The 25924-nt window shown below is 45.1% G+C and overlaps 1 protein-coding gene across 1 annotated transcript in view; it reads right to left on the reverse strand.

The window, feature by feature from the left end:
• IRAK4 (interleukin 1 receptor associated kinase 4) overlaps positions 1-25924 on the reverse strand; it is a 149925-nt gene that overhangs the window by 123631 nt on the left and 370 nt on the right. The window contains exon 2 of the mRNA XM_069628018.1: positions 14350-14518. Coding sequence (XP_069484119.1) covers positions 14350-14510 — 161 coding nt within the window. The 5' untranslated portion in view covers positions 14511-14518. The remainder of the gene's footprint in view (positions 1-14349; positions 14519-25924) is intronic.

Raw genomic sequence — 25924 nt, forward strand, 5'->3', positions numbered from 1 at the left:
TCCTCAAAAGGGAAGCGCAACACAGAAAAGAACATTAGGAGCCCATGGAGCACAAATACTAACAGCAAACATTGGACGTGCTGAAAGCAACCTAGAGCAAACAACAGGCTGCAGGGAGCTAGGCATACAACTAGAGGGAATTTGATCCGCAGAGGCAACTAAAGGCAGAGGACGGATCTCCAAACCTCTATAAAGGGTTTAATCCAACGCCAGCAGCATAATACAAAAACAAGGTAAACTGTCAGTCAAATACATTTTAGACCTAACCTTGAGTAAACAATAGTGAACAGGCACTTGAGCAGAAGGAAGGAGAGACCTGCTCTATTGAGCTGGGGAGCTTTACAATGGGGAGGAGCTCAAGAAAGATCTGGGCTGTATCAAGAGAGGAACGGTCACGGCGTCCGACTTCAAATACAAGGGTATCCAAGATGGTACCTGGGGCAGAGTCTGTAGGAGGGGAAGAGTACTCTTTGGGTTCTCTTCAACATTGCTCCCATGGATGCTGTGACAAATCGAGGGAATTTGTCAATTCTCCCCATTGGGGAGCCCCATCTTGTGAGGCTACAGAGGTGGGCCTGCTCCGCAACACCCTCCTTAAGGGGTCGAGGAAAGTGGGACCTCACCGAGACAGACTCCCCTTTAGGGGACCAGGACTCCTGTTCCCATGATCAAGTCTCTACAATTGTGCACACTATAGACTGCATGACAGGCTCTACGGTACCAGAGGACTTTGTATATCAAGAATGGGATGAAGACACTCCTCAGAGATACCATTATCTTATTGGAAATGAACATGTCCCTTTAAATTCAGATATGCAACGTACTGAGACGAGTACATTAAATAGCATCCCCTGGAGAGAGGAACGCATACACGGGCTAGAGAGGGCCCAGAGCACTGTAAGGAGAGGAGTAGGCAGAGTGCGCACCAGTGAGTAGACCCGCAAGTTTGGGACTCGTCCAATACAGCAGGTAGGGACGCCAAAGTCACAGCGCAGCCCCAGCATAAGAAAGCAACAGGGTGGAAGCCCAACTGGAGGAACTGGGACACTGGAGCTAAGGCACAGTCCCAATACAAGAGAGCAGCAGGGCAGGAGACCCGAACGAGGAACTGGGACGCCAGAGCCAAGGTGCAACTCCAGTGCCAGAGACCAGCCAGGGAGAAACCGAGAAGAAGGTGGTGTCAAGACCACGGAAATCCCATGGTAGACAGACAGTCCTAGAACCATCGCTAATACCACCATGCATAGAGAATCCGAGAGTGTACGGCCGCTTATCAGCAGACCGGATCATTGTATCGAGAAGAGAGGCTGCAAGGAGAAGCATGCCGATGAAGGCAACGTAACTACGCTCAAAGACCCGAGAAGAGGCTGCCAAGGAACACGTCTCTCAAGGATATTCTGATTCATCGTAGAACAGAACGGCCATAACAGGAGATACCATTATATCGTGCAAACCACTCATATCAGTAGAAATTATGAGAAAGACATCCTTGAAATGGATGAATCTACATTATTGGGCTACAAGAGAAATAACATTGTGAGAAAAGATCAGTGTAACCTAAATTGTTTTAACACAAGAGAAATAGTGTGAAAACGGATAGAAGAAGAAATATACCACTGAAACAAGTAAATAAGCAAACAGGACAAAGCCAGCTTAGTTGTTATTCACTTAGAGAGAAAGACTATCTGAATAATGTTATCCTCTGAGGATACAATGGCATTGACAACAAAGACTCAATAGCTTGGGAAAAAAAACCGAAAGGGAATCCCAAGGAGAGGGGAAAAGTACAGAAAGCAATTGAAGAACTACAGAACTTAATGAAAGAAATCTCAAGAGACTAAGTACCCTCAAGGAGAATAGAGTCATTCTCCAAATATAGGTTCGTTTTCATGGTGGTAGGGTCAGTTATGTTAGTTTTGGACTGCAGACTATTTCTTTTGGACATTCACGACTGACGGGCACCTTAGTTAGAAATATAGGGTGGGACCACCCATAGAGATAGGGAAAGTTAGGCCTTACCCTTCACTTTGATAAAAGTTTGTGAATCATGCCCACAAAGTGTACATGTCCAGCTTCTGACTCGCCACAGTGCCTTAATGTACTTTCTACTGGGACGGGGCTGAACTCATCCCGAGAGTGTGGTTAACACAGCTATTGGGGATGATGACGGTTCTAACTTGTTTTGGAGGCTTGGCAGAGCGAGACCGTCCTTCAAGAGTCTGGTGCTTGGCCGGATCATTGTTGGAAGTGATCATGGTAAGGGTGGCAACTAGCAGCCTCCACAAAAAAGGCCACTGATGAAGTACCTTAGGCTGACAGTGGTTGAACTGGAGGATTTGCAAAGCCCACTGGGACGTGGAGGCCCCAGGGAAAGCAGGCAGTATTGGCAATGCTGCTCTAACTATTCGAATTAAGTCAAGGCCAGAGTTAATGGTGAAGATGTGCAATATAGCTAAGAGGCACTCACCCGGGGAAGACCTTGGGGAAAAGGCAGTGCTCTGGCCACCCCTGCATGTGCTGTGGGCATCTAGAAACCTTTTAACAAGCTGCGGTCTTAGTATCTTACAGATAATGCTATTGAGTGGTCCAGAGGCAACTCTTTATTCCCTACAGTGACCCATTCCGCTAGCATACTGTAGTTTGATAGGTGCTTTTTTATCTGCATGTGAAAACCTACAACACTGTATCCTGCACAGGAGGACTTGCGCAGGAGCTTTTTGAATCTTGTGGGCGCAGCAGTTTACCAAAATAAATATACTGACACAGGTTCAGATCTGAGGGCCTGCCAAATGAAGCCAGGTCCACAAACACTAGCCTTCAGATCTTAGTCAGTAGCATTGAGCCAGGGTCAGGTTTAAGTTGGGTCGAGGGACCTGGAGCTGGGTCTGAGCTAATCTGTGGAATTGCAGAGGCCAGGAAGTTCTGTTCTTAAGACTGGGGCATGGGCAAAGACAATGCCGACAGAGTCATTACACGCCATCAGCCTGGGAAACGCAGTTCCTGTGCAAGCCTTTCGATACTCCCGTTACCATGGATGTAGGACAGAGTGAAAGGACTTTGGGGCTCTGAGGAACCGAATACTAAGGCAAAAAAGTATCACCACAGACTAATAATGCTCAGTTATAATTTTTATTTGATTGCCAACACAAAATAAAGACCAAATACAATGCAATGTACATTTTTTTTAAGAGGCCATATTCAATGTGAATTAGCTCAACGTCTGATCTCAGACGGAGGTGTACATAGCGATGGCAAATTTATGAATGTTAAGGATACCAAAAGCAACATTTCTATGTTTTTGTTTTATGCTGCAACCATAATATCTTTGAATATAAGCACAGGTTAATAAGTGGTATGCAGCTCCTATTAATGAGTGTACTCACCCGGCCACGCATGCCAATTCCTCCAAAACTTACCCTGTGTTCCCAGCTTCTTGAGTGGGTGTGATAGGACCATTTATTTATTTTATCTATATATTGCATGCAATTAAATACACAACATAATACACACAAAATACAGTGCATTATGTAGAGGTTCCAATAGGGTTAAGTCCAGGGAGGTTACCCCCAATATCATATTAGTCGTATTTGTGGAACAACCATGTTTTTAGCTGTTTTCTGAAAATTAAGTAGGATGCCTGCTCTTAGATGTGGGGAGGTAGGGTGTTCCAGAAGGTGGGGGTAATGACTTTAAAGCTTGCACCCCCAGCTCTTTTCCTCACAAATCTAGGGATGGTTAAGGTTAGGGTGGATGAGAAGCATAGGCTGGGGAGGTTGGCTCTTTTGGAAATGCGTTGGGTGAGGAAAGAAGGTGCAGCATTATAGATGTATCTGCGTATTAAGGATAGGATCTTAATATCGATGCAAGCTTCGATTGGTAACCAGGGGCATCCTGTCTAACATGAGAGATGTAGTCTGAGCGTTTGAGACCCCAGACAGCCCAGAGGGCATTGTTTTGGATCAGCTACAGTTTTACAAGAATTTTGGAGGCGGTGACTGCAAGGATGGCATTACAATAGTCCAATTTGCTGCCTCTAATGGCTCTGGTGAGGGTAAGGCAGTTGTCAGTAGTTAAGAGGAATTTCCTGCTGAGGTTGATGAGCCTGGCGGAATGGGCTGCTCAGGAGGCGAGGGCATTGGTATGTTTGTACATAGATAATTCTTTGTCTAAATGGTTGCCCAGGGTTTTCACGTGGCTTGATAAACTGGTGTGGTTCCATTGATGGAGAATGATGCAAACGCGGGGGTCAAGGCGTTTGAGATGGTGCGGGGAGCCTACTATGAGGACCTCAGTTTTGTCATCATACATGGCGCTCCGCCATCCAGACCTGAATGATGCTGTAGATTTGATTGATGTTTGCAGAATGTTTGGCGTGGTTACCAGATATTACAGTATCGTCTGCAAAATTTGTGTAGAGGATCCCAAGATTGCCCAGGTGGCCAAATAGGGATTTTGTGCACATGTTGTACAGCATGGGCAAGATGCAGGAGCACCAAGGGACACCATAGGGCACAGGTAGGGGGGTCAGCGACTTCCGAGCTGGCGAAGGCCCTAGAGGATCGCTTGCTGAGAAAAGATTTGGTCAAATAAGACCAAAGACTGTGGAGAGGTCGAGAAGGAGGAGGAGGACGACTACTTCACCAGCATCGCGGATGCCGTTGAGATGGATTTTTAAGTCGAGGAGGGCAGCCTCGGTGCTGTGCCTGGGTCTGAAGTCAGATCGGCGGGAATCTAGCAGGCAGTGGTTTCCAGATAGGCTTGGAGTTGGACTTATGCAATGCAGTCTAATATTTTGAGTAGGGAAGGAACTGTCGTGTTGGAGCGGTAGTTTGTGGGGAGGGAGGAAGGGAGGGATCGTGGGTGGGTTTTTTGAGGAGGGTGGGTGACCAAGCCTTCCATGATGGCCAGGGGGACAGAGCAGGATTCAAAGGAAGCATTAGTGAATTTAGAGATAATGGGTGCCAGGTGCTTAGCGCACATTTTAATGATGTGGGCGGTGCATAAGTCACCCTTGCAATTTGAGGGCTTGAGATGTTAAAGAGGACATCCATGGGGAGACAGGAGTGAACTGGAAGGGGGGTAGAGGTGGAGGGTGGTAGTTCTTGGAGGAAGGTATCTTTGGCAGCAAGCAAGAATTTCTTGAGGATGGTTTTGCTTCTCGGTTTTGTTGGACAGAGCTGGTTGAACAGTAGTGCACCAGACTTTATCCTTAGGGACGTTGGTGATCGGTGGTGCTTGGGCATCAAGTTCTTTGAAGATTTTAAAGAGCTCTTTAATGTTAGAGCGGGCCTCGAATATTCTAGTGTTATAGATCAAGGATTTAGTGGAAATGACTGCAGCTTTGTAGGTTTTGGCTGCAGCGAGAAAAGCTTCTTTGTGGACGTTGGAGGTGATTTTTTGGCAAAGGTGTTCTTTGGCATGTTTGTGAGTTCATCAGAGAACCAGTTGTGGGAGCGGGGTTTCTTTTGAATTGTGGTCTTAAGATGTGTGTGGGTGTCAAGTGTGTGGTGTATCACAGAGTTGTAGGCAGTGAGGATGGTACCAGGATCAATGTGATCAGGTAGAGTGGCAAGAAAGGAGGAGATGGTGGGTTCGAGCAACACCGCAGTGAGTTTGCGTGTGTGTCTGGAGGTTAAGGGGAGGCAAATGGGATTGTTGTGGGTATTAAGAGAGCTCCAGAGTTAGGAGGAAAATGATCAAGTCAGTCCAGGGGACAGGGACTATGGTTGTGACTGTGATGGGCAGGTTGAGGTGCGTGGCCCAATCGAGGGTCTAGTCCTTGACATGAGTGGGAGAACTAATGGCTTGAGCAAAGCTAATCTCTTTAAGAGAGGTAGCAAGAGCAGTAGCTTTAGTGTCAGTTAAATCGTTGAGACCAAGGTTGAAGTGGAAATTTGGTTTTGGGTTTGATGAGGAGTGAGGAGGAGATGAATGTCGGTGTCCGGGAAAGTGGAATATGGCCATGTAAGCCTGGATATCTTATGTACATTCTTGTACATCAGCAGGTCTACAGTAAATACACATTCCACCATTGTACGTCTCAAATCACAGTTAGCTCGTCAAGAATAAATTTAATAAAGGACACTAATAGATATAATGGGACTAACAAAGGAGAAGGTTCAGAACACACGTAATATTTATGGACGTGGAAAGATCTTTGGTAGGGTCAATTGGCCCTTCTTGGACCAGACACTTAGGAAAATGGGTTTTGGGGACACTTTTATAAGAGTTATCAAAACGCTAAACTCATTAGTGACAGAGTCTGCGTCAACTGTGCTATGTCTTCTCCATTCCTTCTGTCAAGAGGTACCAGACAGGGCTGCCCTTTGTCACCATACCTGTTTAACTTAGCATTGAAACCGCTGATATGATATGGCATTTGTAACGCGCCTATACACAAGTGTTTCAAGGCGCGAATATATATATATAGCATATATAAAATAAGAGCAGAGTCTTCATGGGTTCAAATGTGGGGATAGTGAAATTAAAATCTTGTGTTATGCGGATGACATGACTATCATCTGGACGGATGCGAGAAGCTACAATGTATGTTCAAGGAAGTGGGATTATTATTTTTCCTCTGGATGTTGGACAACCTAGGAACGTTATGGGTTCCTGGAATTGTCAATGGGAGACAGGAGCAATGAAGTACTTAGGAATTTACATGGTCCGTGACCTGAAAAAGATGGTGGAATATAATATTTCAAAAGTTTTAGAGAAAATCCAGAGAGAGATATTGAAATGGGGTCGATTGACACTGGGACTGTGGACAAAAATGAACGCCATAAAAATGGTTCTTTTTCCAAAAGTGCTCTACATCATCCAATCTGTCCCCCTGAAATTTACCAAGAAGGCTATCAGTAGTGTCGATAAGGTCTTTCAGGAGTTTCTTTGGGGGGAGGGTAACGGATACATAGGCACATTTTAACACATTCTGTGAAGGAAGGGGTATTTGGATACCCCAAACTAATGAATTATTGCACTGTGTTTGTTCTTAAAAAAAAAACAACGTTTTATCTTTCCGAAGTTAGCAACTATGTTCCTTACTGGCAGATTATTGGGAGTGAACAATTCTTGCCTTATGCTCCATGTGTTATGTACTCGATGTCTAAGATGCCAAATTGTACGGTGAGATTACCTGCTATGTGTATAACTAGAAAGGCCTTGCAAGATTTTATGACAAATAGGGTAAAACATCTGGATACACTACGATGCATCTCTATGGCATAATGTGGGGCTATTAATAGCAAATAGGACTTTATGCTAGCAAAGTTGGATCAGAAAGGGCATATTCAGAATACGCGATATCTGGGAGAGCGGCCATATGATCTCCTTCCAACGTCTTAGGGAATCCTTCAGGATTGGGGGTAGGGAGCGTGGGCATTACAGAGACCTAAACATTCTTTTGACGGAAAGACAGGGAATGCTAGGGGATACTATGAGAGAGAGACCCTCGGTCTGTGAGATTATCCATTCTCTCCCTTGTACAGTATCAACATACATGAGGCTAATGCAGATAGAAAGCTCACACATGGAAGCATGGGAATAACTTCGCTAAGCTTGGGTGGAGGATCTCGGTATGGATGTTCCTAGTGAGGAATGGGAGCATCTGCTTCGTATAGGTATATAGTCAAAAATGGATCTAGGACTCGGGTATATTAGACAAAGAATTCTTTGTAGACTGTATTGGACCCCTGTTCGGATGGCCAAGTTAGGACTGCTGGATACTGATAACTGTTGGGGTCGTGGTCTTAGTGGGGGCTTCTTAATGCATATGATGTTGTCATGCTCAAGGGTATCCGCCTTTTGGAGTGAAGTCTTAAATAGATGAGACATTATACTGGAAGCCTCACTCCTGCGCACTTCCTACTCTAGGATTTTGTTATCACAGAGAGAGAGAGAGAGAGGGGACAAGGCCAGAGTGAGAACGATTGGATCAATAGGGTCTTGGTAATGGCGGCTAAACAGATATTAAAAGTTTGGAAGTCGAGGAAAAAGCTGAGTGTAGAGGAGTGTCTGTTAGTTTGCACCTTATCCAACTAAGAGAAAGTAATGCTAATAAAACAAAAGCGAGAGGGGCATTACTTTAAAATGTGTAGTTCCTTTAATGGAATATACAGCTGAAGCTCATTAACCACCTGTATCGTTCCCTGTATATATTAGTTGGGGGAGTCTCGTGATTTTTGTATATTGTTGGGTGTTGTGTTTGTTGATATTGTATTGTCCATTGTAGTTTGGTGTTTAGAATTGGTTGTGGAATAGAGGTTTGTAATAGTTATTAAGGTCTTAATTTTGTGAATTCCAAAACTGTTATGTTTGATTACTTAACATATTTATGTATTTTACAATCGGAGTGCAAATTCCTGAGGTTATGGAAATGTTGATGTTACTGTTCTTTTGTATGTTTTTATTCTGAAATAATAAAGTGATCCAAAAAAATAAAAGAATAAAGTAAATAGTCTGTGGTCTCTAACACAATCACATGACTGAGAACAGGGATTTGAAAGCATTTATTCAGTATCGAAGCAGAGTTTCCCACAGCGAGTGTTCATCAGGCAAGCTGCTACAATCACATATTACCAATATCATCATACGTAGCAAGCTAAAGCGTGTGCACCTCATTTCTATTTTGAATGCACTTACATGTTAAGCATTGCAGCACTCCAAATTCTCAACATCCCCAAAGCAGCTATTTGTACTTACAATTTTGCCACATCAACATGGCCAGGGCTACCTGTTGAATCTCTTCATCAATCCTTGTGATGTGTGCAGCTGCAAACAGGCCTCGAATTGCTTGCCTAATGCCTCATTCCATATGTGTATCAATGCAGTGTTATCCACAAAATCGTGTCCATGTGATGTCATGGAAATCTCTGAACTAGTCGACCATAAGCCGCATTGACTGGTCTTTCCAAACATGCCAGCGTTTTTCAACCTTGCTCATCTTTGAACTTTGGCGCAAGTTCGTTCCTGTTTTTGTGGAATAATATTGAGCTCTTGAGCAAGTTCTGTGCAGCTTCACTGGAACCTCTCACAATAAAAAGTTACTTAGAAATGCTTTGTGGACTGCCTAGACAATTATGAAGTTCATTCGCTGGATATACAGCAAAGTGCTAGTGTCTTTTTCCACATCGCATAACCAAAACATTATTTAATTAATCTTGTATAATGCACTTAATACTGGAGACCAGGTCCTAAGCGCGGGACAGGAATTTGAGACTGTTACTCTGGGTTGTCTTGCTTCCAAGAGAAACAAGTTATTTACTTATTAACTCATGCAAAAATAAAATAATCTTATATGGCAAGCAAATGTTAACTTATTGCATGAACTGCTATGACAAAATGCGCAGCCAAAGTAAACAATTCAGTTAAGGCTTCACTAGCATGTGAAGGCCAACTGGTTGGCATTATGCACTATTGGTCACTGAAGTCTCTATCCCTTCCAAGTTTCAACACGCATTTGCAAGGCAATACATTGTGTGATGTGGTGTCATATTTAAACATGCAACACATTCAATGTACTACAAAATGACAATATAAGTAAGGCTGTGTGCAGAGCCCCTGCACGGGTGGCGTGCACCTGAGAGGTGCAAGGTAAGTATGCCCCAGCACTCTCCATCTTTCCTGGATAATAAAGAAGTGGAAATATTTTTAAGGCTGCAAACTTTTTAAAAGGGGCAGCTGAATGGAAAGTAGCGTGGGAAAAAGAAAATGTAATCATGGCTACTTCATCAAAAGGAGTACAGTATCCCATCATCTACAGAACAAAAAAAAGGTTGTGTGTCAATGTTGTGTATAAGGGAACACGTTTCGTGCAAGCACCCGATTCCCAACTACAGAGCTCACACTTGTCATGCATTAAACTACCCTCTGGGCTTGTTATTTTGGGGAATTCTGGGACAATTGGATCTACTCAAAGTAAAAAGAAAAAGAAAAAAACTACAAGCCCCAAAATTATAAAAGGAATGGAACAGGACTGGAGGACCTGTGACACATGGAAAGGGGAATTCCGTGCTCTGCACAGGAAGAGTGAACGAGAAGGGAGGGAAGATCCAACAATATAGGTATAAAGAGTGGATAGCAAACTAGAACTACGGGATGTTGCATCTATGCTTCTAAGAGGAGTTCAATCCTAATACGGTTTGCTTTGCACCTTTTACAGAGAATATTTTTCTGTGCACCGCAAAGAAAGATGGGATGCGTATGCAACCTCATATTCAGTGAGGTGATCAGCAGAATTTGTGCAGCAGTCCAGAGGGAATGGAACCCAGTTAGCAACAGGGGTCACTTTACTGTTATTTTCAGCACTGTAGGACTCCATGCGGAAGCCTCACTATATTGTCTGTGAAAAAACAGAAGGTGCCATATTGACTTTGATGACCGCAGTGCTTATGCTATGTCAGGTAGTCTATTTGAGTAGCCTAGAGATTTAGTCCTCTTTCTTGTTCTAGGGAAGGCAGTCCTTGCCTCCTTCTCGTTCCGACACCGGCATTAATGTGCCATGTGGAGCGCCCGCGTGTTTCCAGAAAAATTCTGCTGGAGGTAGGAACTCCCTCTATGCTCCTACTGAATATACGTTCCCTACCAGCGCATACAGGAGGACATATCATCTCTTAACAGACCGACGCCCGGCACTATTATGCCTGACAGAAACGTGGCTTCTGCCTTGTTCGGCACCCGCTTTGGTCCAGACCATACCATGAGATTATCGTCTTATTCACGTTGACCCCTCTTCCCGCCCCCCCCCCCAGTATGGGGGTGGGATCGCGGTCTTTTATTGCCCAGAACTTAATGCCATTAAGTTAAACTGCCCGCACGGTCTAAATATTGAAGTGCTTCTTTTTAAGTGTTCTATTGCACCAGACTGCTTGTGCCATTTGCTCCTTATATATATAGCTCCACTGGCCCCCTTGGGAATTCGGGAATATTCCTACTAGTTCTCATAGCGGATTTACAATTGCGCTACACTCATTTAGTGATATTAGGTGATCTCAACTTAAAATGTAATGCTCCCAGACCCCCTGCTCTAAATTCTTTGACAGCTTACTGGATCTTGAATTACACCAACTGGTACGCGGCCCTAAACATAAATTGGGTAACACGCTTGATCTGTTCTTTGCCAGTGAAGCTCTTCTCTCTCTCTCTCTCTCTCTCTCTCTCTCTCTCTCTCTCTCTCTCTCTCTCTCTCTCTCTCTCTCTCTCTCTCTCTCTCTCCCTCTCTCCCTCTCTCATCGATTGAACTAGCTCTATGGACAGATCACTTTTTAATCACCTGTCTTTTTAAAAACATAAAACCCCCTATAAAGCCCCTACCCCTGGAAATCTGGCTTCGCTCTTGGCGTAAAGCTGATGTCCAATGCCTAACTTCATTAGTGACTGCTAAATGCGTTGGCCCACTCACCTCTCTTTCACTATTATCTAATGCATTAGGCACAGCTGCAGATAAGATCGCTCCACTGAGATTCGTACAACCTCGTAGACTCCCCTCAGAACCCTGGTTCTCTGACCAACTTAAAGCAGCCAGACTGAAAGTAAGACAGGCTGAACAAAATAGCGTAAATCATATGATCCCCTTCTCAGAGAATCATACAAGGCTTGTCTCGCCATCTATCACGCTGACACAAAGGCAGCTAAAATATTGTATCTTTCCAAGAAACTCAGTGCTGCTCTATGCCAACCTAAAGCCTTGTTCACATTTGTTAAATCTCTCTCTTCGTCAGTCGCAAAGGTTGTACCCATGCAAGAACTATGTGATAACCTATCTCAATTTTATATAACTAAAATTGGAGATATCCGACGTAATATCGAGAATTCCACAGTTACCCCCTTGAATGATATAGATTGTCCTGCACTTCCTATATCTTCAGCTGGCCCCAAAGAATGGCCTGCCTTCCGTGTGTTTTCAGAGGAAAAAGTCCTAACAGCAATTAAAAAGGTTAAATCATGCTCCCCATCTGATGCCATCCTGGTGGACATCATGAAAGAAAAATCACCCTTGATTGCTTGTCCAAACTCACGGTCGCTGTGAATAACTCATGTCAATCCGGGGTAGTGCCACCTGAATTGAAAGCGGCTAGAGTGGTTCTTTTAAAGATGCCTTCACTTGACCGTACTGTTTTGGCTAACTTTCGTCGTATTTCCCTTCTCCCCTGTTTAACCAAACTTCTTGAATCTCTGGTATCACCCCTTCTCTCATCGTTTCTAGAATCGTCTCACCTCGACCCTGCGCATTCTGGCTTTAGACCTGGCAGAGGCACAGAGCGCGTACTGGTCTCCGTCCAGGACGACATGGCCCGACTGGTGGACACAGGTGTGGTTGGTGCTCCGATTCTGTTAGACCTGTCAGCAGCATTCGACACTGTCGACCACCCCATCCTGTTGTCTCGGCTGGATCAGATAGGTATATCTGGCCAGGTACTAGCCTAGTTCACATCGTTCCTGGCGGATCGTACCCAGACTCTCTCCATGCCACCTTTTCTATCTGCTCTGTGCCATCTTAGCTGTGGAGTCCCGCAGGGCTCGTCTTAATCTCCGATTCTATTCAAAATCTACATTTGGGCACTTGTATGTCTCATCAGCTCCTACAGCGTCCGGTGTTACTCCTATGCTGACGACACTCAGATCCTGATACGCTTAGATCTTGATCCGGCTGAGATGTCGTTGCGCCTACGAGGATGCCTGACTGCCGTGGGAGAATGGATGAACCTCAATTGGCTCAAACTGAATGGAGACAAGACGGAGGTCTTGGTGGTGGGGTGCCCCCCTGATCCTTCACTCTGGGTCTCTTCCTTTTGCCCACCTTCCCTTGGTTCCCTTCCCTCTCCTGTAGGTAAGGTAAAAAACTTGGGTGTAGTTCTTTCAGATTCTTTGTCTATGGCCAACCAAGTCGCAGCTGTTTGTCAAGTGGGTGACTTTCAGTTGAGAGTTTTGAGAAAGGTACTCCCCTTGACCCAGGCTCCCTCCCGTCCGCCAGTGGCAGCAGCCCTGATTCTATCTCGGCTGGACTACTATAGCTCACTGTATATTGCCCAGCCAAAAGGTCTCATCCAGCGACTCCAACGCCTGCAGAATCTGGTGGCCGGAGTGGCGACTGGCACCCCTTACGAGCACACATATCCCCGGTTCTGTGATAATTGCACTGGCTACCTCTGAACCAGCACATTAGATTTAAGGCTTTATGTATAGTTCATTGTGCTATACATGCTCAGGGTGCTGAGTTCCTTCAAACTAAATGTTCACGCTACTGTCCTAACCGTCAACTACGCTCGTCTTTTGCTGATCTACTAATCATGCCCTCTTATTGTCGTGTGAAGACAGGAGGCAGAGCCTTTTCGATAGCTGGCGCCAGATTATGGAATGAATTACCTCCTCCGATAAAGAAACTTTCAAATCATTTGGCTTTTAGGAAAGCAATTAAGACATTCCTTTTTTAAGTCAATTCTGTATCTTTTAAGGGCTCCATGTGGTGGATGTATGCCTTTCTCTCCAGCGCCAAGATGCCCTCGGGCGATCGTGCGCTTAAGAAATTACAGTAACATAACATAAAATAACTTTCAAAATCCATGACTCTCGTTACAGGTTTTGAGTTATGTCCATGAAACCAAAAATTGTAATTCTTTATGTAGGACTAAAACATCCTAATGTATACATTTTATTGGATGGATTTACTTAACATAATGTGCTTTACCATCAATTGGCGCCAAGCTGCTCGCTGGCGTGAATGGGCACTCAATAAATGAAGCGGTTATGTTATAGGAACAATGAATGGAGGGGGGCAGATCCACAAAACTGATGAAAAATGCATGGGAAGGCAGTTTTGCAATGGACACCTCATCTAAGGAGCAATACATCTGAGCACAGGGGTAGCTCCTTTGGAAACATAATGGTTACCAGACTTCATGTACTAGGTTCACACCACAGACACGGCCATTCACCAACTTCTCATTTGAACTTTAACTATAATAAAGGCTGAGTAGACATTTCTTTACGGTGTAAGCAATTATTCAAATATACTAACAGACATCAAATTAATGGAAACCTGGACAACATGGAGGGTTGTGCACTATCAACACACGGGGTGACATATTACATGGGTAACTAGCAATCGGAAGGGAGCTTGATTTGGCAGGTTTTGGTGATATAACATACCAAACTACATTTTAGGTTTTACAAACTATTACCTCTCAGCACAGAGTTCTCCATATTAGAATTAATTGTAGCTGTCATCAAACAGCATGGGCAGTAAACAAGAATAAAACATTTGAAATAATTTCAAGATGTATAATGAAAAATGAAATAAATCACTCATTCCAGCACACCAGAAAAATGGTGATCCATTTGCTATCATACCTTAGGTGAAGTTGAGTGTATCGAGGCTCACCAGATGGTTTCTTGATGTCCATGGCTATTTGCCGCCAGCCTTCCTGTGGATCAAGAAAATCTGCCAGCTCTCGGAGTAGTGCAAAATTCAGGCAGCGAACATACGTAGTAGGGGTTATGGATTTCTCCATCTTCTTTCCTAAAACAAAAATAGGTTGTCAATCTTGGCATCAGTATTACTTTCCTCCACTGAACCGGAATTCCAGTTTCATACTGAAAACATTGGATTGATTTTGTATTGTTTTTATCTGGATAAGGCACAACTTCCGACAACTGCACTGTGCCTAGTTAGGAACAGTGAACTCCAGGAAAAAAATAAGTTAAGAGTTTTATTAATATTGTAAAACTAATATCACTTGCCTTTGCAGAGTGGTAGTGCGTTAGAAGATCATGTAAACACGTCACTAGCTGGTGTTTATAGTCCCACTATCAGTGTCACCACGTGCCGTAGGCTTCAAAACCAACTTGTGCAACAGATTAATTCTTTACTTAAAGCTAATCCATTATTGAGGCCAGATATGAATGGCAACTGACTCCTCCGGTTAAAGGGGTTCTTGTGGGAAGGTTATGCCTCCAAATCCAAAAGGTGGTGTATGTAGTTCTGGGGGCCAGACTATCAGACCACTACATTAACTATCAATAATATACTGAATCAACTTGATCAGGTCAACATTCTTACTATCCATCACAAAGAAGACTAGTCCCTCCATGCCTCCTCAACCTCCAGTCGCCCTCTCACATTGTGTGGGGCCAACCCCAATTAGCCTGGTCTCAATCTACCAGACAAAAAACCACTGGATTCTTTTTTAGTTATGGCTATTTGGTAATGCTAAAGCACCACCTTCTCAGCCAAAACTATTGCATTAGAGTACAGCTAGAGATAAATGGCATATGAAGAGGAACACAAAGCTTGTAGGCGTTTGGTTATATAAGCACTCATGTGACTGCCCATGGCCATGCTAATCCCTATGGCTATTACCACCCACTTCCTGACCAAAACACATCCTCATGGGAACTCTTTGAGCTCAATTTAATCAAGGCATACCATCATACTTGGCACTTAAGGTACTTGCCAGTGTTTTTTCAAAGCAGTCTTCTGAGAGTAAACGAAATAATTGGAGCTGCAAACACACACTGGTGCAGGGTTCGAAATGGAGGTAGCTGTGAGCTAAGTAGCTCCTGCATGTACCCTAAGGTAATTTGCATATGGTCTTTCCCCTTCACTAATGGCTTGGCAGGCGAAGAACGATGGTCTGGAGGGTTGCCCAGAGCAATGCCAGAGTATAAGATTCATTCTAAACCTTCCAACCATCACCTCTGTTTTTGCTTTGTACCCTAGAAGAGCCTGGTTAGCTTAACACCAACAACTGACAGGAGCTACTGTTGGCTTCCCATGCCAACCGATACTGAACAAACGCAGCTATAGGAATTTAATTGTGTGCATATGGGACCATCTATCAATATACACTAGGACATATGCATACAACATTTAAAGCACAAGGGGTCACAAATAATGACCAAAGTGACAGGTTTGCATCTGATGCAGAAGTTAGATTTGCGGAACCCTATTTACTAGCTCCGGTCACTGGTTAAGCTGCATACAAAGGAGCTGCTTTTAGCTCCGGCCTATCAAATCTTAATTTCGATCCCTGCTGGTGTAATAGAAACGTCAACTAGGTCTGCCATCAGCTACTAGATTTCTAAGCACTGTGCGTGTCCTTCACCGAAGTCCTGTTAAAAACAAGCACTGGCAAAGCCAACCATTTTCGGCTTGTTTAGAAGTGACAGGCATTTGCCAGCCATTGCTTTTAGATGCCCAGGTACCTGCACTATTTTTCAGCTGCTACATTCGATGGCCAGTTATTACCACTACGGCAGAACCTGGAAAATGCCTTTACCATGCCTACACAAAAGTCAAAACTCTTGGCATTTCCAAATCTGGTTTTGTTTGTACAGTACCTTCCCTTGTGATGCTATTAGACATGCCTATACTCTAACCTCTTCAATGGCGAAGAAGCTAAGAAACAGTCACATTTCAGCACTAACAGTGTGAAAGTATACTTTGAGTACCAACTGGCACCAGTTTTATCAGTACTTTGCATGGACAGTGAGAAGGATTCATGGAGCAAGACACATACAAAAGATTCAATGTTCTAAGTAAAATAATTTTATTTACTTAAATGTCTGGATGGATGAAGGCCTGCTAGCATGTGGAATATTCCAGAAGGGTACAAGTGTCCCAACCAATTGCAGACGGCCACGTAGTAAAGGGCCCTATAGTCTGGGTAACCAATTAATTGTTGTGTATTTAGTGACAATGAAGAGGACTGTTCACTTGGGATGGGCTTAGTTTCCCACCTGACTTAGACACCCAATCACAACCCCTAGCTATATAGAACATATACTTAGATGTTCACTGAGAGCCTATCACTTTCCAAGATAAGTTTTGTAGTTTGCCACGTAGTATGACGCCAGTGATGACGACTTTTTGCTCTAAGAGTTATGTTTTTTCTCAAATGTGTTGAGATCATGCTGTGCGACGTCGGATGCTGTCCGTTGTACTCCCTGTTTTATATAATTGATATTAAAACAGAACCAAATTTTGCCAACTTCCTGAGTCGTTTTGATTATTGATGTTTGAGTAAGTTCTGCATCCCCACCCAAGTATTGCTACCTCGTCTTAAAGGACCCTAGGTCTATGGGTTCAGGTGTCCTGAGCATCAACTTCTGAACGGTCAGCAAGATCTTCCAGGCAATCACTGGAAGCATCCGTTGGAAGACACTGGGGTAACTAAGTCCATCCATGGATGGTTAGCTGGTTTCCTGAAGTGTGACACAATAAGAGTCACTGAGCCTTGAAAGCTCCCTGTATTTACCATTGTTACTTTGTTGTGAATGACTGTCAGTGGGGTTGTCTTTAACTGAATACTGCTTGTTCCTTGGAGGGGGCCTGTTACACATGAACACGTAGACTGAACCTGGAACATCAACTCCTTAGAATGCCTGTGGGTGCACGATCGAGTTATTTCTCCTTCTCTTAACTTCTATTTCTATAGCCAAACAAGATTAACTTAAAACAGTTTAAACTCTTACACCCTGTAAGGGAGGCATGGTATCACAAGTATGACACGGACACAAAAGGTACACATTTGTAAAAACTTTATTCAAGTTTTGGGGTTTGGAAAAACTGCTACTTTGCCCTATAGCTAGGATTGGAGTAGTCTCTACCATCAAATAATAAATAAAACAGTCCTAGTTGGGTCTGTCAAATCAAAATAGCCTATACTAACAAAACCTAATGCCTGCCCTATATCTTGTACAAAATGTGTGTAAAAGAGAATATGTATGCAAAGAAAAATCAGTGTTAGAATATAAAATATAAATGTGGCTGAGTCAGCTCTCCTCCCGACATTGGACCGCACGGAGTAAGGCGGTCCCCGTAGAACGAATGATACACTCTGGCTCAGGTTCTCAAAACAAAGGCAGTTCAAAACGTGGATCAAGACCGGCATGGCCTTCCACGTTAAAGTCTTTCGTTCCAGCTTTCAAAACACAGATCAACAAAATATTCACACAGGTCTCCCTCGATCGGGCTCGGACCTCTCAAAGTAAAAGGTTCACATAGGTCAACCTCAGTCGGGCTGAGACCGTTCAAAGCAAAACGTTCATGTAGGTCTCCCCTCAGTCGTGCTCAGACCTTTCAAACACAGCACTTGCAGGGGTTCCCTACCCCAAGCTTAATTCATAGATCTCAAGCATAGATCCTTTAGGGGTTCCCTTCCCTGAACTTATTACACTTCCGGTCTCCCTCAGTCGGGCTCTGACCTTTTCCTGATGTCAAAAACGTTCAAATGTGCGTGGCTTTTGCTATAGATCTCTGCAGGACCACTTTGACTTTCCCTTTAGCTCACACACTTATTTGCCCCAGTGTCTCTTGGTCTGGGTAGTTCGATGTCAGAAGCACAAAAGTTCAACATTTACCTTTTACATCCCCCCCACCCCCTTTTCCCAGAGTTAATTTTCATCGCTTTGCTTCTTACAGTTCATTCACTTTATTGCTTCATAACAAAAACATTTCAACTTTCCCTGAGGCTTTTGAATGGGCTACTTGCTTTCGCCAGACCACTCCATTACTCAGTATCGCTGGTTTCACAGCTATCCACACGCGTGCAGCCTTCAATTGTGTGATACACTGGTGCAACTTCAATCTTTGCTTAACACACACTGGTCTTTCATGTCGCTCGCCAACTCACAGGCTGTGTGCATTCCTTTCTTGTCTTTGCAGTTCTAATTCACAAGTCAAGTTTAATACCACAGGCGTGTCCTCGCCTCCCCAACTCTGCCCTTCACCCGGGAGGGTTGCTGGCGTTCTTGTAACACAAAGCAGTCTTCTTGTCTGGGATTTGGCCTTCACCACATGTCTTACTCAGCCTTTTGGAGGAAACTACCTCCTGCAGAGAACTCCTGGGGTTCTCTTCGCTTTTCTCTAGTCGCTCTGCTCCAGTAGGTTCGCCTTGCTCGGAGTGCGTCACTGTGTTCCGCCTTTATCAATGTGGGGAGAACTTAAAGTCAAGTGCTGGACTCTGCCTGACCCGATTAGTAGGACATGTCCAATGCAATATGTAAGGGTTTGTGGAAATGGCAATTTTTATATTGCAATGTAGTACATGACTTAATTTCCCTGCTGTATTCAATGTATTGCACAACTTCATTTTACAAAGTATTGGGTGACTTATTTTTCCCAAATGCATTTTCTTCTGTGTCCCCTGCACTTAGTGGGTGGGGGGTTGTGGACCCAAGCCATGATCCGTCAACAAAGCACCAGCTCTATCTGTTGTTCAGCTCCAGCCTGGAACCCCCTTCATCTCTTCCACACCCCATAATTAGTAGCCTGCTTTGCAGCTCCAGCTCCCCTGAAAAGCGAGTAAAATAGCAGATTTGCTTTCTCCTCCCTACATATGCTTGCTGCATATTTCTGTCAAGTGTGTGCATTTTATCCTGTATTCACTGTGCTTGGTCCCCACATTGCCCGATCACTAGATTTTGTACTTGTTTCAGGCACACTGGACAGTACGCCTGCCAACTCCCATTGTCAGAAACATGTTCTGACACCTAGGGCTGAATCTTTACTCTGCGCTCCTGAGGCCCAGTGATAGCTGGTGGGGGGGGGGGTCTGGCAGGCCCACTCTGTAATCATCCCGAGTTGCCAAGCTAGTCCCTGCTCTGGAAACCTCCTTCATTTCCTATTCCAACAAATAACCTCCCCAAATGCCCTCCACTGTATCCTACAATTAACTTGCACACTTCTGGGCAACAGCCAAACAAACACTTCTGGGTGGGGAGGTGTCTAACACTGGAAAGGGTTGGAGCAACACTACGTGTCCTGGCAACAGCCAAGATTCATGGGTGAGGGGGGCTTGTCCTGGAAACGACCCTGGCAACACTTGCCCAAACAAACACTTTCCTGGGTGAGAGGCTATCCCTGCAGTGGGCAGAACAGCCGCCTTATATAAGGCTGTGGAAAGAGGGCTGTGGGTCTCCCTTTTTCCTTGGCTGCTAGCAGTGACTGGTGTGCTGAGTGGGTTGGGGGCAGAGACTTCAGAAGCCCTTCTAACAGGTACCCATCCCCCTGTCTGGCCTTATCCTGCTCTACTGGTTCCCTTCCTCCACAACCCTGGTCCACTTCTTAACTAGTGTGTCTCCTTGTCTCCGTATCTTCTTCCCCTGCTTCTCTCTCCTGGCCCTCCAGCCTCTGCCTCCCTCCCCTTGCCTCTCTGCGCCTCCCTGTCCTTTACTGCTTCTCTGCCCCCCTTATGTCAGTGTGTCTGTCCCAAAGTGTGTCTCTCTGCAACGGCCGCTCTCACATTTTCCCCCTCACCATCTCTACCAGCCCCCCCCCCCCGTCTCCCTTGGTGTCCCTTCCCCAACCTTTGCATCCAAAGGTACTGCTCAGGCCCTGGGTTCCATGTCAGTGGGTGTGCCTAGCTAGTCCACTGTGTCTAATTTATCCTGCTGGCAATGAGTTTACTCATCTTCCTGTAATAAATCTGTTCCTGGTTTTTACAAAGACTTTGGTGCCTTGATATGATATGATGGTTATTTATAACGTGCTTAATACCTAGAGGTTTCTAAGCGCGGACCCGGGGATCAAACCTGTGTTGCCCTGTGTCATCTTGATTCCAAGGCGAGCATGTTGCTCCAGAGCTATCCTCCCGAGATCTTCATTGTGTTCCCACTTTTCCATGTAACCTGCTTGTTATTAACAGAAGAGGGGGTTGGGGGAGGGGAGGCAGTTCGTCAGCATACATGACACACCCCCACCGGGTCTGTTGACTCCCTGGTCCAAAACTGTGGCTGACTGAGGTCTCCCACACGGCTTCCTTTCCACTTCCACAGGTTAACCTTTTTACTCTCAGTCGCCCTCTTCCTCATCCCAGTGCTTGTGTGGAAAAGGGGGGCGGGGGAGTTGGGACATTGGAGAATCCTATAAAATAGGATGAGTCACATGTACGGGGAAGGGGGAAGGAATACTGCATCACACCATCGGTCGACTCATCTTCACTCCCCAAAGACCCCTCACCCAGGTGATCCTCCCACACTGGTCCATCACCAGGGTCTAGATCTAAACGGCGATGGCTGTGGCCTGGCCCCCTGAGAGAGAGATTCCCAGGACAATTGGGTGAGACACCCTTTGGTTTCTCACACACCCCCAACTCTCAGGCTACATGGACAACTTAATTCAGGGTTCTCAAAAACGTATCATTTCCGTTGTTCCGAAGGCAGGACTGCGAGTTATGTGCATGTTTGAAGTCCAAACAAATGTTGGAATGCTGTTACGGGTGCTACATACGACAACACACAAAGTCATTTTCAAGTGCTTTATTCAAGGTGTGAGGATGGTGAAAAGGGTTGTGTGTGTCCTTCCCAATATTGCACAGAATAGTTCTTCTTGGTTCGAAATCTCGAGGAGCAACCAAAAGTCTAAAGTTTAAACAAAAGCCTTGGGTCTTAAACAAAAGCCTTACAGGTTTATAGCCCTCCGATCAGGGACCCCTTCCACCCCATTTGTTCACTCGCCACCTTTTCTTCTTGGGTCTTCCGTCTGCTTCTCCTTCACAAATTGTCAAGATTGTTTGTCCTATGTCTGCTGGCAGTGTAGGCATTGGCAGTAGCAGGAGTTGATGGCGTACAGCGTCTTGCACCAGGAAGCTAGCAAGCAGAAGTGCTGTGTAGGCTGGGTCTGTTTATCATCACCACCTCTCACTCCTAAGGATATGGCGATTGTCTCCAACGCCCCATTCTTGTCTATCTCTGCAACGAGTCATGAGTCTTGTGCCTATCTGTCCCAGATTTCCCCCTTTCTCACCTGACTTCGATATTTGCTGGAATTCTTGGAAGGAGTCTTCTTGCGTACGGATCGGGTTTTGTACAAGCCCGAGCGAGCGTCTTCTGGTTCCAGCGTGCGTTCAGCGTTTAACGTCCAGGAGTACTTGGAATCTCCGGGAAGTCCAGGAAACAAGGGAGGTGTAATCAGAGGCAGTACACGAGATCCTGGAAACAAGGCAGAATAAGGAGGAAGGAAGGTAGAGGGGGAAATCGAGGGTCCGGGAACCAGGAAAAAAGAGATTAGTTACAGCGAACTACGGAGCCCACTAGGGATGTAACGGTATACGGTTAAAGATACCGTGAACCACTTAATTGAACAATAATAGCCGCCACATTGTTTATAGCGGTATACCGTTTATACCGTTAAGTGTGCTTTTCCAATCTGATTTGGAAAGGCTGCAGTAAGCAGGTGCTGCGCAGTCTTGGTCTTGCACTGTTGGATGTGCCGTCTGCCAAGTAGTTTCAGTTGGCGCAGTCTTTAATGCCATTCCATAAACCACACGTGCCTGACACACAATCAATATGTTAGCAATAGGAAGAATAAATACAGTTCCAAGAAGGAAAAGGGTTTACTTTGGGTTGGCGGCTTTGGGGTTTATATATTTATAATGGATAATGTTTTCTAAACATATAACAACGGGGGATTTCCCTGATTCTATCATTGAATTTACATATAATAAAGGCACACCGCAAAATTCACTCATCTCTGTGGGCATTCCCTGCTGCCATACCAAAGGGTAACATATCCGTGATTACTGAACACCTTTTGGCCCGCAAGTAAACTAAAGGCTGTGAGAGAGTGAGAGTGAAAAAACAAGCGTATACTACCATCAGCCTCCACTGATCTGTGGCATGCAGGTTATCAAGATGGCAACATGGTCATCTTCACCAGTAGCCAGTGGGGGAGCTAAAAGCCTAAATGACCACTTAAGAAAAGCTATTCAGTTTGCTTTGCCAGTCGCAGCAGGCCCCCCCCTCCTCCTCCTCCTCCTCCTCTCCACACATGTGTTTATGTTTGGTGGAAGCAAGGGGTGGCATTTCAGTGGAAAGTATGTTGAAAAGCCCAATTCTGGCCCTGGGTGCCTGGTTTTGTTTGTGATGATACATCTGACAATTTATGACCTTTTAGAAAATATATGTTAACATTAGTTAACTCCACCTGCTATACTGCGATAACCATGATATACCGTCATTTGGCAAGAAGGTTATCGTACCGTCATAAAACTAATACCGTGACATCCCTAGAGCACACGTCTAGCCACTACAAGCGGTAGCGTTGAGATACGCGGGCCGCGGTCTCTTTATAGAATGTGCTACGTCTGACGTGGAGGCTGGTGGAGAGCGTTCCACATTAGACGGCCATGTTGGAAGTACTAAGCAGTGCAAGCCCCGTTGTGTCAGGGACCAGGAAGTCCAAAAGGGACATGTTCTATGGATCATGACACTATCTGGAACTTTTCATCCATTCTTCAACTTGCCTCTCCGCCTTTCTCCTTACCAATTCCCTGACAATGCCAATGCTCTTATAGCCTTGCAAACTTCTGACAGACCAGACCACACTGGCTCAGGAGGCATTTATGATATGATACGTCATTCATAACGTGCATGTACACAAGTGTTTCTAGGTGCGACAAGACAAGGGAGAGGAGACAGAGGGCGGACAAAACAACGATCTTGGCCTTGTGTCCTTCAGATCATGCAAGTGTGAAATGCAGAGTGCCGGGGGAGGGAGAAGGAAAGGGGAGGTGCAATCGGGGCAGAATGCTCTGTGTAAGCGCAAGGAGGCAGGGGAATCTAGGTTTAGTTAAAGCCCCTAAGTGTGGGGTAGGCCCGGAGGCAGTGCAGGGAAGACTGGTTGTGGGAAGCCTGGTACCCGGTGAGACACTGAGGGTGGCCAGGCCACCAGTCAGCGCAGCAGACAGGTAGGTCAGCAGGGGAGAGAGAGAGAAAGAAAGAGAGAGAAGGCTTAAAACGGAAGGTCTTGAGCTGCTTCCAGAACATTCAAGTTTGAGAGGGCCAGGGAGGCCATTCCAGAGGGAAGCGCCTGCAGAGGAGAGGGTTCTACCCTCCACTCTCTGTCTGGAGAAGCGTCTGACCCTCAGAGAGTTAGAGGTGGCTGAGTGAAGGGCTCAAGAAGGAAGGTGTTTAGGAAGAGAATTGATTCATATAGTGCAGGCCCGACCCCAGAAAGCCTTGTGGACAATGCAGAGGGTCTTGAACTTGATCCTTGCAGCCACTGGGAGCCAGTGGAGGGATTTCAGGGCTGGAGAGATATGGTCCCAGGGCGTGAGGCCAAGGTTCGCAGTTCTGTTCTGGATTAGTTCCGGGAAGTAGTGGAAGGCAGATTGAGATCTTCACTTGATCTTTGTTCTGCTACACCCCATCCTCCATTCTATAAGTCTCCTCAAACTTGTATTCCTCCCTCCTCCTTGACACATCTCTGTCTCACTACCTCTGGAATAACCTCCTTCAAATCAGCTCTCCTTTCACCCTCATCCATAATATACTCTGTAACAACCTTCTCTTCTCCGGTTATCACCTTCTCAGGACTCTCCCCTTGACATCACCTCTAACCTCCTTAATATATTCCCCTTCCTACCTGCACCTGTAAATCGCCTCTGCATTCCCCCCTCAAACCACTGCAATCATTCTGTTCGCACTCCACACACCTCTATACTCCTCACCACCTTCTTACTTTCTATTAACTTCAGTCTCCTCCCCGCCTCTCCCTGGTAACCAGTCTGCAGCCTCCTGACATGCTGGTTCTTATATAGGGCATTGCTGCAACCTTCTCTTCTCCGGTTATCACCTTCTCAGGACTCTCCCCTTGACATCACCTCTAACCTCCTTAATATATTCCCCTTCCTACCTGCACCTGTAAATCGCCTCTGCATTCTCCCCTCAAACCACTGCAATCATTCTGTTCGCACTCCACACACCTCTATACTCCTCACCACCTTCTTACTTTCTATTAACTTCAGTCTCCTCCCCGCCTCTCCCTGGTAACCAGTCTACAGCCTCCTGACATGCTGGTTCTTATATAGGGCATTGCTGCAATAGTCACTTTACGGGTCAGCTGATGTTCAGGGGTGTGGTGTAGATTTGCCCCTCTGGCAGAAGTCTTTTGGATTGCCAACCAGAACGTTCTCTGCACTGGATGGATGGCGGCTGCTTTTCGCTCTCTCACGCTCAGCTTTAGAAAATGTCTTTTGCCTAGGACTTCGAAGGGCTGAGGTAAGTAGTTTACCAGGTAGCCGCTGTGGAAGTCAAATGCAGAGGGAGGCTGCAAGTGCTGAGAGTTCTTTCCAAAGTAGCATGTTCAGCTCCAATCTACTGTCCAACTCTGGCGCCAAAGCAATGTAGAAGCAGGGTGATTCGGTTGAGCCACAAGTAGTATAAAGACTCACCTGTGCCGAGTTGTTTGCCCAGTTTGCAAGGTATAACTGACATAAGCGACATTACATGTAGCATTGGGGGCAAGGGAAGAGAAAACAGTAGCTTTACCGACTCGCACTCTGAGCTCTCACTTGAGAGCAGGATTTTTATGTTCCAGTCCGTCACATCTTGTTACAGCCTATCTGTGGAATGCTCTGGAGGGGACAACTGGGTACAACAGTTGATGGCATTGAGTAAGACAGTACAACTTTGCTCATAACTCTCTCCAATTTGGTTTATTTATTTGTAATGCGCGCCAGACCCAAGGGTATCAGGGCACAAAAGAGCAGGAAGCAACGTGAATATTTTCAGCTTGTTACACAGGATTACACAGTTACACAGGATATGTACAGGGATTTACAGGAGAAATACAATAAATATAATGTGCAGGGTAGATGCATACAAAATATGGTACAGGTGTATACTTACAAAATGTACAAGGTTAGGATTCAACCTATAATGAGCAATACAATATCTATGTACACTTGTATCAAATGGGTAATGCCATGAATCATAGAGGCGTTAGGTCAGAGGATGAATTATTGGTCTTTAAAAAAAACGACACTTTAAAACAGTTCAGACATTCTTTTACAATATATAGTATCATAAATGTGCAATAAAAAATGTACACTGTCACAATTTCCCCCAAAAAATTCATGATTTTCATTTATGCATCTGAAAAATCAATTTCTCATAAACAAATAAAGTCATGCCTAGCATATTA

The sequence above is a fragment of the Ambystoma mexicanum genome, chromosome 12 (assembly GCF_040938575.1).
Source record: "Ambystoma mexicanum isolate Mex_15411 chromosome 12, UKY_AmexF1_1, whole genome shotgun sequence".
NCBI lineage: Eukaryota > Metazoa > Chordata > Amphibia > Caudata > Ambystomatidae > Ambystoma > Ambystoma mexicanum.